The sequence below is a fragment of the Schistocerca serialis genome, chromosome 4, assembly GCF_023864345.2.
Source record: "Schistocerca serialis cubense isolate TAMUIC-IGC-003099 chromosome 4, iqSchSeri2.2, whole genome shotgun sequence".
NCBI lineage: Eukaryota > Metazoa > Arthropoda > Insecta > Orthoptera > Acrididae > Schistocerca > Schistocerca serialis.
Genome location: NC_064641.1, coordinates 800,221,012 through 800,238,008, shown reverse-complemented (window position 1 = coordinate 800,238,008; position 16,997 = coordinate 800,221,012). Strand labels below are relative to the sequence as shown.

Genomic DNA, 16,997 nt, shown 5'->3' with positions numbered 1-16,997 from the left:
ATAATTTTCACTGTCGTCTGGTTGATTGCTGTTGACACATAATGTTATCGTCATGTAGAAGTTCCCTTTTGGGTTTCATCTTGAATCATGTATTTAGGATGTACATTTTTTTCTTCTCAGAGAACTCAAATTGTGTGTGTCCCATTTTTATTCCCAGTGTCAAACACTAAGATTTCCTGTACAGGTCATTTACATTAAAATTACTCATTATTAATCTGTAATGTGTTTCACAGTTGCATAGCAGTTTTTGTAACTGTTGATTACTGTCTTGAACCTTCATTTGAGTGTAAAGATGTTGTCTTGTACACTTGAATTATTCCCAATGTGTTTATATTTCCTGTTTGTGTCCAAAACCAATATTTTTGTTCTATCTTTGCTTTCTGTTTTGTTGAGCTTCTAGTTCTAGCAAACTATCCCCAGTCCTTAATGTTATACATAAGTTGATTTGAACTGTCAAGATGTTTTAATTTGGCAGTCTTACCAATGTATCATTGGATGAAATTTCATGCAATTTCACACTTCCCTTTGTTGTTTTGCCATCATGGTATTTCTTAACATATGTAAGGAAGATATATCCTAGCATTGCAGCCTGATAAGATTGCAGGTTGGTCAAGTTACTGTCACATTTAAGCTGTCCATTCAGACATAGCCACTGTAACATCTGCTAGCAGCTAGATCTTTGTCCAGAAAGAATAATCCTATTGTCTTTGTCAGTAAGGAGTGCCATAATTTATCTCTTGTATCAGTGCAGCCTTTCAGAATGTTATGACTGGCATTTATCAATGTTTTATCAATCCAGTCTATGTCCTGAAATTTAATCTTTCCCATTTCACATAAAAACCTTTATCATCATAAAGATGTATCACCTATCTCCATTAGCATTTTACATCATAAGCGTAGTAAAAGAGCACAGTAATCAAGTATTGTTTGAAAAGTAAACCAGATGGGTAGTGCACACAATGTCAATCATGGATTACTCATGAATCCTGCAAGTGAACTGACCCTTTGATATGGCACATTAGCAACAACAGATATTTGCACACGATATTGAAAGGCTCTGATTAGAGGATATTCATTCCAAAACATGAAATGAAAGAATGATTCTTTTAATATTTTCGTAAATTGGTATTTATTGTAATAAAAACCTTATATTGCCATTTGAAAACGCATTTTTTATTAGTGTCATAGAAACAAATGTACTTAAGGTTGGAAATTACAGGCGGAGAAAAATTAAGACTGTTATACAGGTTAACCTGTTATGCTAGTTGATGGTTCTGAGAATTAAATGAATGAAAACACCAAAGTTTACTGTAAAATTCCTTCTCATCACACGCCCCACCCCCACCTTCCTCTCTTTTTCTGTGAAATACATGGAAATTGCAATACAATTGTTGGCAGTACAGAAACATTCCAATTATAAATGTTCATCAAATTATTATTTGTGGATAACATGAGGTGTGCTTTTAATAAACATCTTTATTTCTAAAGGTTTCTTGAATTGCTGCGCATGGCAAGTAGGAAGCAAATGAGTCCCGTACAAGATCTAGCAAGAACACTGGATGAGATTCTTGGTGATAAGACGCAGCCTACTTTCCAGCAAGTACAGGTGTGTTATAGCATTCATTTACCTTTTTTGTACATTGATATATATGTGTAGACTTGAACAACAAATAGAAATTTGTACCAAGACTGGAATTCTGGATTTCTTGCTCACTAGGCTGATGCGCTAACCACTATGTCAACCTGACACACTCACTTTGCCGAGCTGCATGAACTGCCCTAGCATATCTTCCTTCTCAGTGCAAATTCCCATTCACACCTCAGCCGACTTTGTTTTCCCCCTAAAGTCGAACAGATGTATTGGAGTAGCACCTCAGCATTGAATGAAATTCGGGATCCTGCCTGAGACCGAAGCATAGGCGGCTGAATCAAATGAAAGTGTATGATTCACAAGACCTTTTTGAGTCTCAAACATCTATGATTTCTATATGTGCAGTGCTGACGAGCAGCAAATTTCACAAGTTAATGTGGCTGCTGCATTCAATCATCATCATCATCATTCTCAGTCTCAGTTATTCCTCTTTAGGAGAACACATGAATTTGAGCAAATCTCAGCTTCGCTTCCTTTTCTTTTCTTCCCAAAACCTCTTCACTGATTCGCGTTTTTTTCCAGTGTGACATGTTCAAGTTTCTTGTTTTTGATTTTACTTCTGAACTGCTTTCTGTCCTCAATTTCTTCTTCTGAAATTTTCAATTATTGCGTCTTTTTGTGTTTCTTTCATCTAATTCGTCTTTTTGCTTGTTTTAACAATGTTGACAATTTTTTGAGTGTTTTTCTTGCATCCTACCTAGGTGCCCGTAGAACTTCAGGTGAATTTTCCTAAATTTTGTGTTTGTAGAGTTCCTTTGTAGGTCGTCTGACCTAAGTTCCATCTTGGGGAATAGCGCCATATATTTTTCTAAGAATTTTTCATTCATGTTTTTTGGTGTCATGGATTTTTTTCATCCCTGTAATGACCGTAGCTTCTGCTGCATAGAAGGCTTCCAGTGAAACGACACTGTTGTAGTGTCATAGTTTTGCATTACAAGATACTGCTCTTTTTTGTTTTGATTCCATTTCAGTTTGTATGCCTTTTGCATTTTGAATATTCTTTCTGTGTTGGAGATTGTGTTTAGTCTTGTGGGTCGGATGGTATCTCCTAGGTACCTGAAGTGGGTGACCTGAGAGATTTTTTCATACTGTGTTTTCAGTGGATGTTTTCCATTTGATTTGGCGTTTTTTTATAGAGTTTTTTTGTAGCAAACTTGGAATACAGTTTCAAGGGCAATTTCACCTATAGGGTGATTATAATTAAAGTGCAGCTACGTACGGAGGTCCAGTGTAGGCTGTATTCATTGTGAGCAAATTGTGTAGACAGTGGTTAATAATAAAATCAGCATTATGCCTTTTTCTCCTGTTTGATCTTCTCTGCTCATGTCCTGTTCCTGATCCATTACATACGGAAACATTTTTATATATCTTTCTTGCATTTATAGTGCCAGATTTTCATCTTTGTACCAGGTGGCCAAAATTGGAACTAATTCTTTCCCTGTCTAAATCTGTTCTCCATTAACGCATTAGAATATCTATCAAGTTTTGCTATCGTTCAAAAACTACACCCCATGCTGGACGTTTGTGAGTAGCTACACTTGAATTATAACCACCTGGTAGTTTATCTAGTTGTATGTTGGCTTCATCTTTTTTGTTTTTTATATCACCAGGTCGTCTGCAGAGGCCAGGCACTTTACAGTGATACTTTTTCTTTTCTCTTTGACATAGTTATCCCATTCCCTGATTATTTTTCCTGTGGAATGTTGACAAAGAGTGATGATAAGCCATCTCCTTGTCAGAATCCTGCTTGAATTTTGAGTGAGTTTGAGATTTCTCCCATGAATTTCACTTTTAATGTGGTTTCTGATAAAGTTTTCTGGATGATGGCACTGGTCTTTCTATCGACTCCTAATTCTCGTAGGCTATTAAACAGTGTTTGTTAACAGAATCATAAACTTTTTTAAAATGAACAGATGTGTGTGTAACACGTAGTATGGCTTTTTGAGGTCCAGATCTGTTCAATACGGGGTCTCCCTTTTCTGAACCAGATACTTGCCAATCTGAGGCTTTGCTTGCAATTAAAGTCGCTTCAGCAAAGCCATAGAGAGAATTTTATAATTTTCCTATGTAATCACTGGAATCTGTTTTGTTTCCTTTCTTGTGGAATGGGTAACAAGGTGCTCTTCTGTTCTTTTGGAATTTTCTCTGTTTTCCAGATTTCTGATATTATTCTGTGAATCTTTGGCGTTATGTTTTTGTGATTCAGTTCCATAATTCTGAAATTATGTCATCTTCACCAGGTGCTCTGTTGTTTTTCGGTGGTGTGATTATTTTCACTATTTTTTCTTGTGAGGGTGGAAGCAAATAAGGATTTTGGTACTGGTTTTACAAATCAGAGTTGTTCAGATGGATCTTCACTGTGGAGGAGTGCACGGAAATATTTGGCCAGAGTTTCACAATTATTCTGTGTATCAGTTTTCAGGGATCCGTCAGATCACTGGAAGTTTAGGCTGGGAGGTTGGTAACCAGTTAAATTCTCTCCGAAGATTATAAAAATTGTGGATGGTGTTTTTGGTAGTGTCTTCTTCTATTTCATTCAACCTCTTATTATTGTATTTGTATTTTTGTCGTCAAATAAATTTAGAGACACCTCCCCCATACCTCTAAAACTTTGTGCCTCTCTTTTGTTTTACGATTATTGAAATTATTCCATGTTTTAATCCTAGATTCGACTTCTTGATTGCGTGTGATGTTTCACCACCTATGGTATGTTTTCATCTCCTCGAGGGTTGACCTAATTGTATTGTTTGCTTTACTTTCTCAATGAGTTCAGGCCATTTGTGGTGTCCACCCTACATATTTCTTCAGTTATTTATTTTCTTCTTGCTGAATTGTGGGTGTTTGGAATATGTCTGGAAACTCTTTGTTTCTCTTGTTTGTTTTTTTACTTTGATCTGTAGTAAGTTGTGGTCAGACTCTAAGCATACTGTCCTGGTTTTTGCAGTGAGGACATCTTTGGTGTTCCATCAAAGAGGTAGCAGTATGGTTAACCTGGAGCTCTCAGTGTGTTTTATGGGGCCTTTCCATTTCTTTAGTTTTTGTGTGGACTTCTTGAGTAGTGATGACATAATTTTGAGATTAAAATTTTGGCAGAAGCATATGAGATGTCCACCATTTTTATTGGTTCTGTTGTAGCTGTGTGCAGCCCAGTGATTCTCTTGCATTTCTTTTATTTTCGTAACTGCCCATTGAAGTCATTGATGTGGTGTTAGAAATTTTTTTCGTGATTTCTTGCAGAAGTTCCCAGAAGTCTTCTATCAATCGTGAGTCTTTTCTACTGTAGTCATGCACATTAATCAGTGTGTAGGCCTCCTTTCCTCATTTTATTGACAGTATTGATAATGTTTCTGAAGGTGATGGAAAGTCAGTGACTGAATCTGTGATGGACTTGTGAACCGAGAAGCCTGTGCCAAATTGTTTTCGTCCAGTGTTGATATGCACTGCAGGGTTTCCTTATAGAACTTTCAGTTCTCAGAGTTGAAGTGATTTTAATCTGTAAACCAGATTTCTTGCAGTGCCATAATTTCAATGTAACCATAAAATTTTTTGTTTTGTTCTAAGAGGGTTTTAGAAGTTCCGATAGTTCTATATATGGCATGTCTGGTCCTCCAGAATCCTGTGACTAGAGTGGGAATCGAATCTGTTGATGGGATCCTGGGGTAGTGTAATTGTTTCCTGTTGTTCTACCATTATTTCTTCAAGTTGAAGATTGCCAAAAATCAACCTCCGGTGGAGATCATGAGATTATAAGACTCAATTGTCAAGATTAAGCTGCATTCCTAACAACTGCACCAACTATGTGAACAAATGCTAACCAACAGCCACTGATTACCATATCTGATGGTGATTGATTTTATGATTGTATTTTGTCCACCTTGGGCATTTAATTTCCCCAGCACCACTCAAATCGAGGGGGCTTTCCACAGTGCACCACCCAGGAAAGCACCTGATGGGAGATCTAACAACCCCTCACAGGTTTATTATTAGTTAGGCATTATTATTTATTAGGTATTATTAGTTGAATATTAGAAGTTATAAACAATATAATAATAGTAATAACAACAACAACAACAACAATAATAATAATAATAATAATAATAATAATAATAAGTTTAGATATTTTCCACAGTCTTGAACTTAAATGATGGAATTTGAGGAACTTTGTTTTCACATTTAAAACTAATTTTACCCCTAAAATTTATTACAGTCTCAGCAGTGGTTTTAATGATTTCAAATTATAGGCGAAGTCGTCATTTTTTAGATTTGAGAGAACACACAGTATTTACAAACATTTTAAGACACTCACTGAACCATTAGTATTGATGGAAAATACTTGATCAGATTATGGCCTGTGAGTGATAGGGTGTACTATTTTATCAATGGAATAAGTACACTTGAGTCTACATTTTGTACTTCTTTCATTTGATAGTACAGTGAGAGCTTCAGGGATATAATTCATCATGTAACCAGGAGTCGGAGACAACTTGATAGATTATAACACAAGTTACATATATGTTTTATGTAAATTCCAAATACTGCTCCTTAGTCAAAAGTGTTTTGAAATAATTAGATTTATTCACACTTGAAAATAACATAAATTTGGATGATAAAACATTAAGTATGGAATAATGTTCACAAGTCCTCCATCAATTATATAATCATAATAAAATACGTAATTGTACTTTTATTTTCGTAAAAAAAAATTTCTATTTATTTGTTTCCTACCAGTCCACTTATAAACATTCTCATTATATACTAATCAAAACTGTTTTCTCTCCATGCTAAATATGTATTTCTACATATACTTTAATCTTGAGTCATCAGAGTGAGCATTAAGTTCATTTTCTACATGCACTGCTGTATTGTGCTTTTAAAATATAAAATAATCTCGCCTCCACACCAGGACCTGAATGATGAACAGGCAAAATATACACTGTAATCTGTGGTGTATATGAATTTAGTCAGCAGCTGTAGAAATCAGTTGTATGGGTAGTTCTGTACTGCCCATATGCCATGATATATGTTCTAATCACATGAGAGGACATCACACGATCACACAACAAACTATATTAAGTCTAGAAAACAACTTATTATAATAGGTAGACTAGCCATGGAGTGGCTCACATTAACAATCCAATAAAACTTATTCAGAGATAAAACATTTAGGGCCTAACTGAGTTAAAGCTGGCTGGGCCTGCCTCTAAAAGCTATTGGCCAGTGGGTAGTGTGCGTGTGCATACATATCCTCGAGTGGCAGCCTCTGACTGTAGTTGAATGTCTAGCTGTGTCTGCTGACTTGTGGATTTCTCCAGGTCACTGCACTTCTCCCCTCTTTGGGAACAGGGCATTACAGATCTGTGGGGCGAGTTGTGGATGGTAGCATTGTGGAGATGGTGCCTATGTCCTCAGAAGCAAGAGGAGCAAGCAACTCGTGGTAGCTGGAGACCAGGGATATGTGCGAAAGTAGGTAGCAGAAGGAGGGCCCCGACAACCCCCCTCCTTTTCATGTCTGGGCATGAAACTGCACAACCATCAGTGGGCAGTCCAAGTGAGGATCCATGGCAATGTCCAAGATGGAGGCAACACTGCTGCAGGCTGAGACTGCTACTGTGTCATTGAAACGGCAAGACGTATGCACTCCAACTGGAGCTCCACTGGAGCCACTGCAGGAGGCTGCAAAGGTATAAGCTCTTCAGGCAGAGGTGCTCCTGTAGGTGGAAGAGGAGGCAGGAACCCTCTGTTGCAGCCAGGATGGGGTTATGGGTGCTCACCTGGATGCAGAGCTGACTGCTGGTTCCCTGTCTCTAAGGTCCAGATGCAGCGGCCGTTCTGGCACATGATGACTTCTCGTTTCCAGCTGGGTTGCCGACCAAACCCTACGCATCCAGATTGCCATTCCCTGCTTAAAACCAGTCTGCTGGAATGCAATGGCGGGCGAGATCCAAGAGGAGAAAGAGCAATGTCCTCAGTTTGCCCCATGAAACAGCTCCCCTGGTCTATCTGAACCAATAGGAGTGATTTGATAGCTGTCAGAATAGAATTCAACATTTCTTCTACAAGGAAGTCTTGCTGATATATTTTCCTCTGGATCTTAAACATGCGAATCGTGCGCTCAGTCTTCCTGTTAGATTGATGGTAAAAGGGAGGGGAACAAACATGGCATATGGCTGAGTGCACACAGGAATCATGAAATAGCTGAGGTAGGAACTGGGGTCCATTATCAGAAGTGATGGTAACTGGAAGACCTTCCACAGAAAAAAATTTGGAGAGCACTTAAATAGTGGCCTCAGTAGTGGACAAAGGGCACCAGAAAAATGCAAAAAGACGCCAATGACAATCAACCAGAACACATTCAGAAATGGACCTGCCAAACAAACATGGATGCGTTCCCAATGCTGGGTTGCTAGAGGCCATGGAGAGAATGATGACCTGGGAGCCACCTGTTGACAAGCACACTGGGGACATACAGCAACCAAGTTTTCTAGATCTTGGTCAACGCTGGACTGGTAAACATATCTGCGAGCCAAGGGTTTAGTCTGGGAAGCACTTGAGTGCCCCTCAAGTAACAGCTGTGAAACCTCTCGCTGCAGACTCCCAGGAATGACCACAAGGGAGCTGTGTCATCTGTGGTGGTGAAGAGAACGCAGTCTAAGATTGAGAGATGATAGTGCAAGACAAAGTGAATTGGATAAGCAGCTAGGACACCGGGAAGACAAACCTGTCGGATGAGGCAGTCTGCCTACCTGCCTGCCTGCCTGCCTGCCTGCCTGAGGGTGGGGTCAGCTGTTGTTGCCTTGGCAACTTGGGCACACTAGTGATCAGAAAACCATTCTGCTGCTTGGTGGGAAGAGATGTCCAAATGAAAACACACAAGCTCCTCCCAGTCTAACTCAAGGGCCAACAGGCAACCAGGATAAGGTGTCTTCATTGGCACAGTACTCTGTGATATGAAAATTAATGTTATAGTTGTATTTAGAGGGGAACAAGGCCCACCTCTGCAACCTGTGGGCTGCTTTATCAGGGACCCGGGAGCCCTGACTAAATTATGAAAGTAAGGGCTTGTGGTCTGTAATTAGTTGGAATTCGGTGCCATACAAGAAAATGTGAAACTTGGTGACCAGGTACACAATGGCCAGAGCCATCTGCTGTGCCTGAGAGTACTGGATCTGTGCTGGACTGAGAGTTTCGGATGCAAATACCAGTGGCTGCTCAGAGTCGTCTGCATTCTGATAGGTGAAGAACGCACCCTCCTCCCCCTCCCCAATGGTTTTTTGGGATGATCAATGGTAGCTAGACACTGTGTCGACCACAGGAGTTCCGTCTGTGTGTTGATGGCCTGGTTGCATGATGGAGACCTGACAAAAGGAGCACCTTTGCATAGAAGGAGATGAAGAAGTGGTTACGTGATGGTGGACATCTTGGGAATGAACTGTTGGTAGTAGGTAATTTTACCTTCAAAAACCTGCCATTCACACAATGATGAGGGACTCGGCAGTTCCATAATGGCCGTGACATGGCATTCCACAGGTTGGATGCCTCGAAATGATGTGGCCCAGATACTCAAGAGATGGTTGATAAATATGAACTTCTGCAGATTGCAACACAGACCCACAGCCCAGAGTTGTAGGAAGAGGTCATAGAGGTCCTGTAATGATGATGTGATGTGTTCCAAATTGCGGGGTTACTTCCAATTCAATCATCAACCCTTGATATTGATAAAGGCCAAATGGTGTGTTAATGATCATGATACACTTGGATTCATCATCCAGGGGTAATTGGTGATATGCTTTGGAAAGATAAAGTTTGGAGAAGATTTGACATCCTGCTAAAGTGTGTGAACAGGACGTGTGTTGATCACGGACTATGAGTTCACAGTATCCTTAACATTGCTGCAAAGACACAGTTTGCCACAGTGTTTCTTACGCATGACAAAGGGGTGTGGCCCATTCACTAGAGGAAGTAGGAGCCACAACCCAGGAGGGCGGAGCTGTTCCAGCTCTACCTTTACTTGGGAGAGGGGGACCAGGGGAATCCTCTTAGCATTAAAAAAAAATCCAGGACAAGCTGACTGCTTCAAGGTTATGTGGGGTTGAAAGTCTGTGGCATACCCTATGCCTACCTCAAAGAAATCCCAAAATTCCAAGCACAGAGATTCCAAAGACTGTTAGGGGATCTCGGCAGATACCAACTGTCAGAGTCCATGACTGAAAAGCCAAAGGCCTGATGTGGACTTCCATCATGAATTGGCCAAGACTTCCACAATGTGGCTTTTTTTCTAACACTACAGATGGCTCAATGCTGGGGAACTCTTAAAATGCGAATCATATCAACCTTGAATATAACCAATTAAGTAAATAAATAATCTATATAAACCTTGTGATCTGTTATGTTTGGAGTAGCATGATGCACATGACAGCAACAGAGTGGTGGCTGGAATGCTCTGTAAGTGCCATGCAGGAGCTTACAGATCGGCCGACTTGCACTGCCGCAATGTTGTCCTCCCCAGATGCAGTAGATGCGGCCGGGCCAACCTGTACTGCTGTGACATCACACCAGGCTTTCAGTTGCTGAACAGTGGCTTACAAGACCTCGTACGACGGGGCAGTTGATGAAACCCTCTTTCAAGGGAGGGATTGTAACTGGAGGGCCCATTGCTGGGCTTTGTTATGTGGGGTGGAGCAGATGATAATGTCATGGACCATGGTGTCTGCATATGACTCTTTTGACTTGTTCATGACAAAATGGCACTTGTGACTATGGCTGTGGAGGGTCACAGCCCAGGCATGATAAGACTGAACGGACTGCATCTTGCATTGGTAAAACCCTAGTGGCCACGACATGCATGAAAAAGAGGAAGACAACAACGAAAATGAGACATCGAATGACACTGAGGAAGGCTCCTGCAAGGAGGCCAACTGCTGCAACATCTAACCCGAGGTGGGAGAAGCCAATGACAGAAATAGTGCATGACGTACCTCCTCATGTGTAATGTGGAAGGCATGAAAATGCTGCTGTAGGCAGCGTTTGTCCACCTCCAAATCTTTTGCTACCACATCGAATGGTGGAAACCGAGGAAAAATGGAGTGAGAGATTAATTTTTGGAGGGCAACACTTGCAAAGCCTGTTGCATCACTGTGATGAGGTCCTTTTGTTGCTGCACCTATGTTTAAGTCAGAGACTCCACGCAATGACAAACTGTGAAAAGCAACTGCACAATGGAAAACACGTGAAGATACGACCCTACTTGCCACCAAGAGAACACCACATGATGACTTATCACAACAAACTTTATGAAGTCTTGAAGACAAATTTATCGTAATGGGTATACTAGCCATGGAGTGGTCACAACAACAGTATGATGACACATATGCAGAGGGAAACATATAATGAGCTAGAGTTGGCTGGGCCCATCTCTAAAACCTGTCTGCTGGCCAGTAGGGTACGCGGAAAGTAGGCTGTGGGCACATTCGAGGCTGGTGACCTCTGATGATTGTCAAACTTCTAGTTGCATTGCCAACTTAATGTAGTGTGCCTTATGAATGCCTGCCCAGATCTCGGACCTCTATCTGTGCGGGTCACTAGTGTACACACTGTCTGGGAGTCAGAAGATAAAACATGTTGTATCTGAGCATCTGACACCCTTATCAAAGATGATTAAATTCTTATTGCGGATTTTGGTGTGTGGGGGAGGAGAGGGCAGGGGGGAGAGGAAGAATTATTTTAATATACCACTCGCAGATTTTTTCCTGACAACTTTAAATTTATTCACATTTGTGTATGGCTTTTATTAACCACTGGGAGAGACTTTTAAGACATTACATCTGAAAATACAACCACTGTTTACTCACTGTTTGCCTCATGGGATAAATACAGCAATAATATGCATGCTGTGCATCAAAAATTGTATGCATGTGTAAGACAGGGTTGAAGGATTGTGGATTTGGTTACTAATATCTTTTTTTTAGCTGTCCAACCATGCTATGCCTCCAGGCTTTGCTGTATTGTATTGAATAGGTTCAACTTTTAACACTCAGGTGTGTCTTTTTAACTATAGGATGTAAGGCTGAAAAATCATTCAGTGTAAAGTCATAGCGTGGAAATTTTCTTGTTGTATGTTTTAATCATATTTCATTTTGTCTGCAGTGTAACCCACTGGTGCAGAACTTCCCAAACATTATACTCGAGAAAGCAGTGGAACCAAATGCAACCTGCAACACGAAACAATTTTCACTTCATGAAAGTGAGCTGCGCCGGCTGCAACAACAGCAGTTACTGCTATTGCAACAGCAGCAGCAGCAGCAACGGCTACAGCAAAATATACAACAGCAACAGCCGCAGCAACCACAAAGTGTGCAACAGCAGCCACAAGGTACACAGCAGCAGCTGCCAACGAGTGTACAGCAGCAGCTGCCAACGAGTGTACAGCAGCAGCTGCCAACGAGTGTACAGCAGCAGCTGGCAACGAGTGTACAGCAGCAGTTGGCAACGAGTGTACAGCAGCAACTGCCAACGAGTGTACCGCAGCAGCTGCCAACGAGTGTACAACAGCAACCACCAACTACTGCACAGCAGCAGACTCTCCCTGTCCAGCAGCAACTGCCAACGATGGTGCAGCAGCAGCAGCAGCCGCCACCTTTGAGTACACATCCACCACTATCTGGTGTACAACAGCCACTACCATTAGCAGGTGTAAATCAGCCACTGCCTGGTCTGCAGCAGCCACTGCCAGGTATGCAGCAACCCCCACCAAGTATTCAACAGCTGCTACCAAGTGTACAACAGCAGACAGCAGGCATGCAGCAACCTCAACCAGTAAGTGCACAGCAACAAACTCCAAGTGTACAACAGCAGCAACTGACTCTACAACACCAGCAGCAACTACAACTGCAGAACATACAGCAGCAACAAATTCGTTTTCATCATCTGCAGCAAATGCCATTGCAACAGCTACAGCAGCAGCAACAGTCACAAGAACAACAACAGCAGCAGCAGCAACAACAACAACAACAACAACAACAACAACAGTTTCCACATCAGATTTTTGTGAACTCACTGACTCTGGCACCTCACATGCAACCACAATCCCCTCAGCAGTCTGTGCCCCTGTACCGCCGCCAGGCCGCTTTATCGAATCAAATATCCTCTCAGAGAGATCTGTGCTGTATGCTAGACAATATGACTGACAGGAGCCTGTCTGGTAGCAGTGGTGGCAGCACCAGTGGAGCATTTGCTGGCTATGCTCGTGCTGCTGTAAGTGTGGGTTTGCAGATGCAGCAGCCGTTAGTGCAGAATGTAGTTAGTTCAGAATCTGGGGCAGATGGTGAGAAGAAATCTGCACGGAGAGAAAGTGATAGCAGTGGTGATTGTGGCATTGGACAGCAGCCGGGTCCTACTTATGCGAGTGTGGTGAGGGCACAGCCACAAGTAGGTGCTGGTGGATCAGGTATCAGAGATACTGGTGGACAGCCTGGCAGTGGTGAAAATGGAAGAAGAGGGAGTGGAGCGGTGGGAGATCCATTTGCCGTTTTACGTACACTGGGGTCACGTGGGTCTGATGGTGCTAACCCTGGCCTGTACCGTTACTTCTCTTAAGGCAGCAGCTTTGTAAGAGCAATTTTAATGTACTCTACTTTTGTAAAAGAAGGAAAATGAAAAAAAGGAAAAGATTTTCTGTGTTGTTCTGTGAGACACAATTATACTTAAAACATGATTTGTAGAAACATTACTTATGTGATGTGAAACATAATTTTTACCTACATTATGCCATTACATTACATACATTTATAGTATGTAGGAAGTGGCAAAAAATGGGTTTCTGGGACTAACGACTCTTTTTAAAATGTACAATTACTAGAATATGTTTTCTAGTAACAGAGAGAGGTTCTGAAATTTTACATATGTAATTTAAGACTGGATCATTTGTCCACAAAGGTGGTTGCAGTTGCGATAAACAAATGGAGGGTATTGTGGGGAAGGAAGGGGGGGGGGGGGGGGTGAGATATCAGTGTTTGGAGACAGAACAGGTAACACATGTTTAATTGTTTATTTCATATGTAGTTTAATGATGAAACATAAATTATTACTTTTCAACATTTCTGATTTTGTACTTACGAAGTGAATCTCAAGTAGTTAATCACATTCCGTGTGGTATTATGCCTTTACTATACTGACAGATCATCAGAATTTTAACTATGAGCTGCAGTGATAATCGTGATTGATTCTAATTATTGTATTAGTTGTTAACTGACATTGAAACATTTGAAGTAAAAGAAACTAGGGATTATCTCTATATTCAAAGTCACTTTTTTGGGTTAGCTTTATCAGGAATGTGGCTTCATTGCTTTCTTGAATGTTCCTGACTAAGTGTGCATTTAATTGTGTAAGTAACAGGTAAGGTGTTTTGGAAGAATGTTGTGGCTTGTAATTCTCATCCTTACATCATCACAAAGCAGTTGTGTTGAACACACATTCCTTTTTTAGTTGAATTCATGTGTTCATGTATTTAAAATTTAAAATACAACAAAACATTTGCTCAATGGATAGGGTTGAAATGTGAGCATTGGGTATATAAGTAAGACAGTATTATAATAAACTTAATGATTTTCTTTGGTGGAAAGTCAGAAGCTCTCCTACTGTTTGCTGACCTGACACTTGATCCAGCAGAGAATGAATATTATGAAGGATTATGTATGAATTGCCAGCCTTATCAAATCTTTCTGTCAGCTGAAATATGACTCCTCTTTCCCATTTCACACATTAAAATTCTTTGGGTAATTTTCATTTATTATTATTATTTTATTTTTTTAAATTCTTTGTAACATAAAAGTACAAATTATGCAAAAGGCTTTTTGCAGCCATTCATAGTTTCTGAATATCTGTAAGATTCTTACAGAGAGAAAAGATGAATAATATGTTTGTGTAAACCATGAATCAACAATTCAAGCATTATGATTGTACATATACATGTATGCAGGGTCACATTCTGCTGCCTGAGGATTTTTTTTTCCCCCTAAGTAGTAATGTAATGTTAGAAAAATCTTGTTACTTTTGTCATAGACGTCTGTGTTTGGCACCTTGTTTCATTGTTATTAACACTGTTGGCTATAACACAATCACCAATAGTCACTTAGAGTAACTGAAAACGTACTGATATTAGCAGACTGACTTCTCAGCTGTCAGTTTGTCTTTGTGAGAAGGTGGTGGTCTTGATTGTGACCCGTGTTCATTCAGTTAATCAGGAATTAATTTTCTTACTGCAGCCCTATTTTGTTCAGATTTTAAAAAGTTACATTTATGCTCGGAGTTCATTGTTTGTATGTTGTTCTCGTTCCTGCCTTGATACTTCCTAGACCATCCTTATTGTTGAACAGGTAAATTTTAAAGATCTTGGTATAGGCAGATAGAAGATGATAGAGGTAACTTTCTTCATAAACAATTACTAACTATGAAATATGTCTTCGGCTGTTGTAAATATGGGAAAGAATGGAAAAAAAACTGAGGCTGGTGTAGGGTGAAAGATGGGAAAACTGATGCATTTTATTTATAGCAATCTTGGGCAAAAGAGGCAGAAAGTCTGACAGCCAATGTGCAAAGAAAAAATTGACACAAAAAGGCATTGTATATTGGCCTTCAGTTGTTACTTATTGATGGAAATGACATTCCATTTCCTAGATTTTTTTTTCTTCCATTAACTTTATTCCTTGAGAGTTCTTTGACTTGAGATCGTTCATATTTACTAGTCCAGATTTGGTCAAAATTGACTTGGCGTTCATGATACCATCATCATTTGTATTTTTATCTTATGAGAGAGGAAGCTATGATCCTAAAATCAGAATGTAACAATGACAGTAACTGATGTATTATAAATATTTGCAGTATTCAGACATAAATTATGTGTTGTATAATTGGTGTGTAATAGATTTTTCCACCTATTGTTGTACCACAATAGTATGCCCCAGTTTTTGCTGGATTTTTTTGCTGATTGGTGCTTGTCTGTGAAACTGCATTTGTGCTATTTTTATTTTTTATATCTCGTAGTGCAGCTGTGTTGAACATAGTGTAAGAAAAACAGTCTTCTTATGAAAAAATTTGTTTTTTGATACTACATTTTGTGCTAATCTGTTGCAAATGTGCTGGAAGACAGTTTTTCATTTGTTTTATTTTCTGTCACCTATAGAAATATAATTTAACTTTTCTGCACATTAATGCTAGTCATCACCAATGCATGATGAATACATTTTTGTATTCCATCTTGTGTAAATGTCACAAATATTTTACAGATTTTTTATAATTTTTGTTTTCTTTATTACTGCTTATAGAATCTTTAAAAAGTATTATTCCTAAACTCTACATGTTTCTCAGGTAGAATTTTTTTTTTACTTTTTGGCAAGAGAGTAGTATATTGCAAAACATGTATTGGTCAAATATAGATGTATGTTGTTATTGTTGAAATGTAATGTACTTGTCATTTCTGCTTACCTCTGCAGTAGCATTGACATGTAAAGATGGACTATAAATGTTGCATGCACTTAAAATAAAATCTTTCAGCTATGTGTAAAGTTAATGTGCAATTTGTCTGTCCCACAAGATCTGTTCATTGACACATTTAATAATTTGGATTTGTGGTTTTCACTGTGATGAATCTTATAATATTTGCACCACCTTTCAGGATTTTGCATCAGTAGGTCTCAGAAATACCAATATTATAAAAAAAATTATTACCTGCTATAAAAAACATGCACAATAAATTCAACCTTTTCAGCTTTTTGTTAGATTATTTCGTGAATGATATGTAACAGCACTTGTATGTAGTATAGTCAGTATGAGTGTAGTTTCGTTTTCCTAACATAATTTTGAGAAGTTTGTTAACATTTTTGAGGGGGTTTTTGTCCCGTAGAAGGTTTCCCCCTCAAAAAATATTCTGCTGTTTGATACAAATTGTGACATTTCTTGTAATTTCTATTATAGAGTATATTTATTTTGTATTTGTAAAATAAATAATAAAGAAACAAAACAAATGGTTTTGTTCTTTGATCTGTACATTAATGAAGTCAATCCCACCATGTTTTCCTTTCATGATGACTTCCAGTTGTGCGAGATAATTTTCACAAAATTACGTATAAAGAATGTAAAAAGTTTTTATTCATTTCTAAGTACAAGTTCCTGAGATGAATAATGCACATGTGATAAGGTATGACTGTGTTCTTGCATGATACACTGTTCAATTTGTTGTAAGTTTGTCAAATGTAAACAAGCTTTTAGTTACAAAGTGGTTCTTTGAAGTAAATTTAGAATGTGAGGCCAAGTAAACATTGTAAATAGTACAGAAGCTCAGGCTGTAGACCTT

General features: G+C 39.3%; 1 protein-coding gene across 1 annotated transcript in view; it reads left to right on the top strand.

The window, feature by feature from the left end:
• Positions 1–16,690, top strand: part of LOC126473389 (probable helicase with zinc finger domain) — a 143,890-nt gene extending 127,200 nt beyond the window's left edge. Inside the window, exons 18-19 of the mRNA XM_050100397.1 lie at positions 1,489–1,606; positions 11,795–16,690. Coding sequence (XP_049956354.1) covers positions 1,489–1,606; positions 11,795–13,243 — 1,567 coding nt within the window. The 3' untranslated portion in view covers positions 13,244–16,690. The remainder of the gene's footprint in view (positions 1–1,488; positions 1,607–11,794) is intronic.
• Positions 16,691–16,997: the final 307 nt, after the last annotated feature.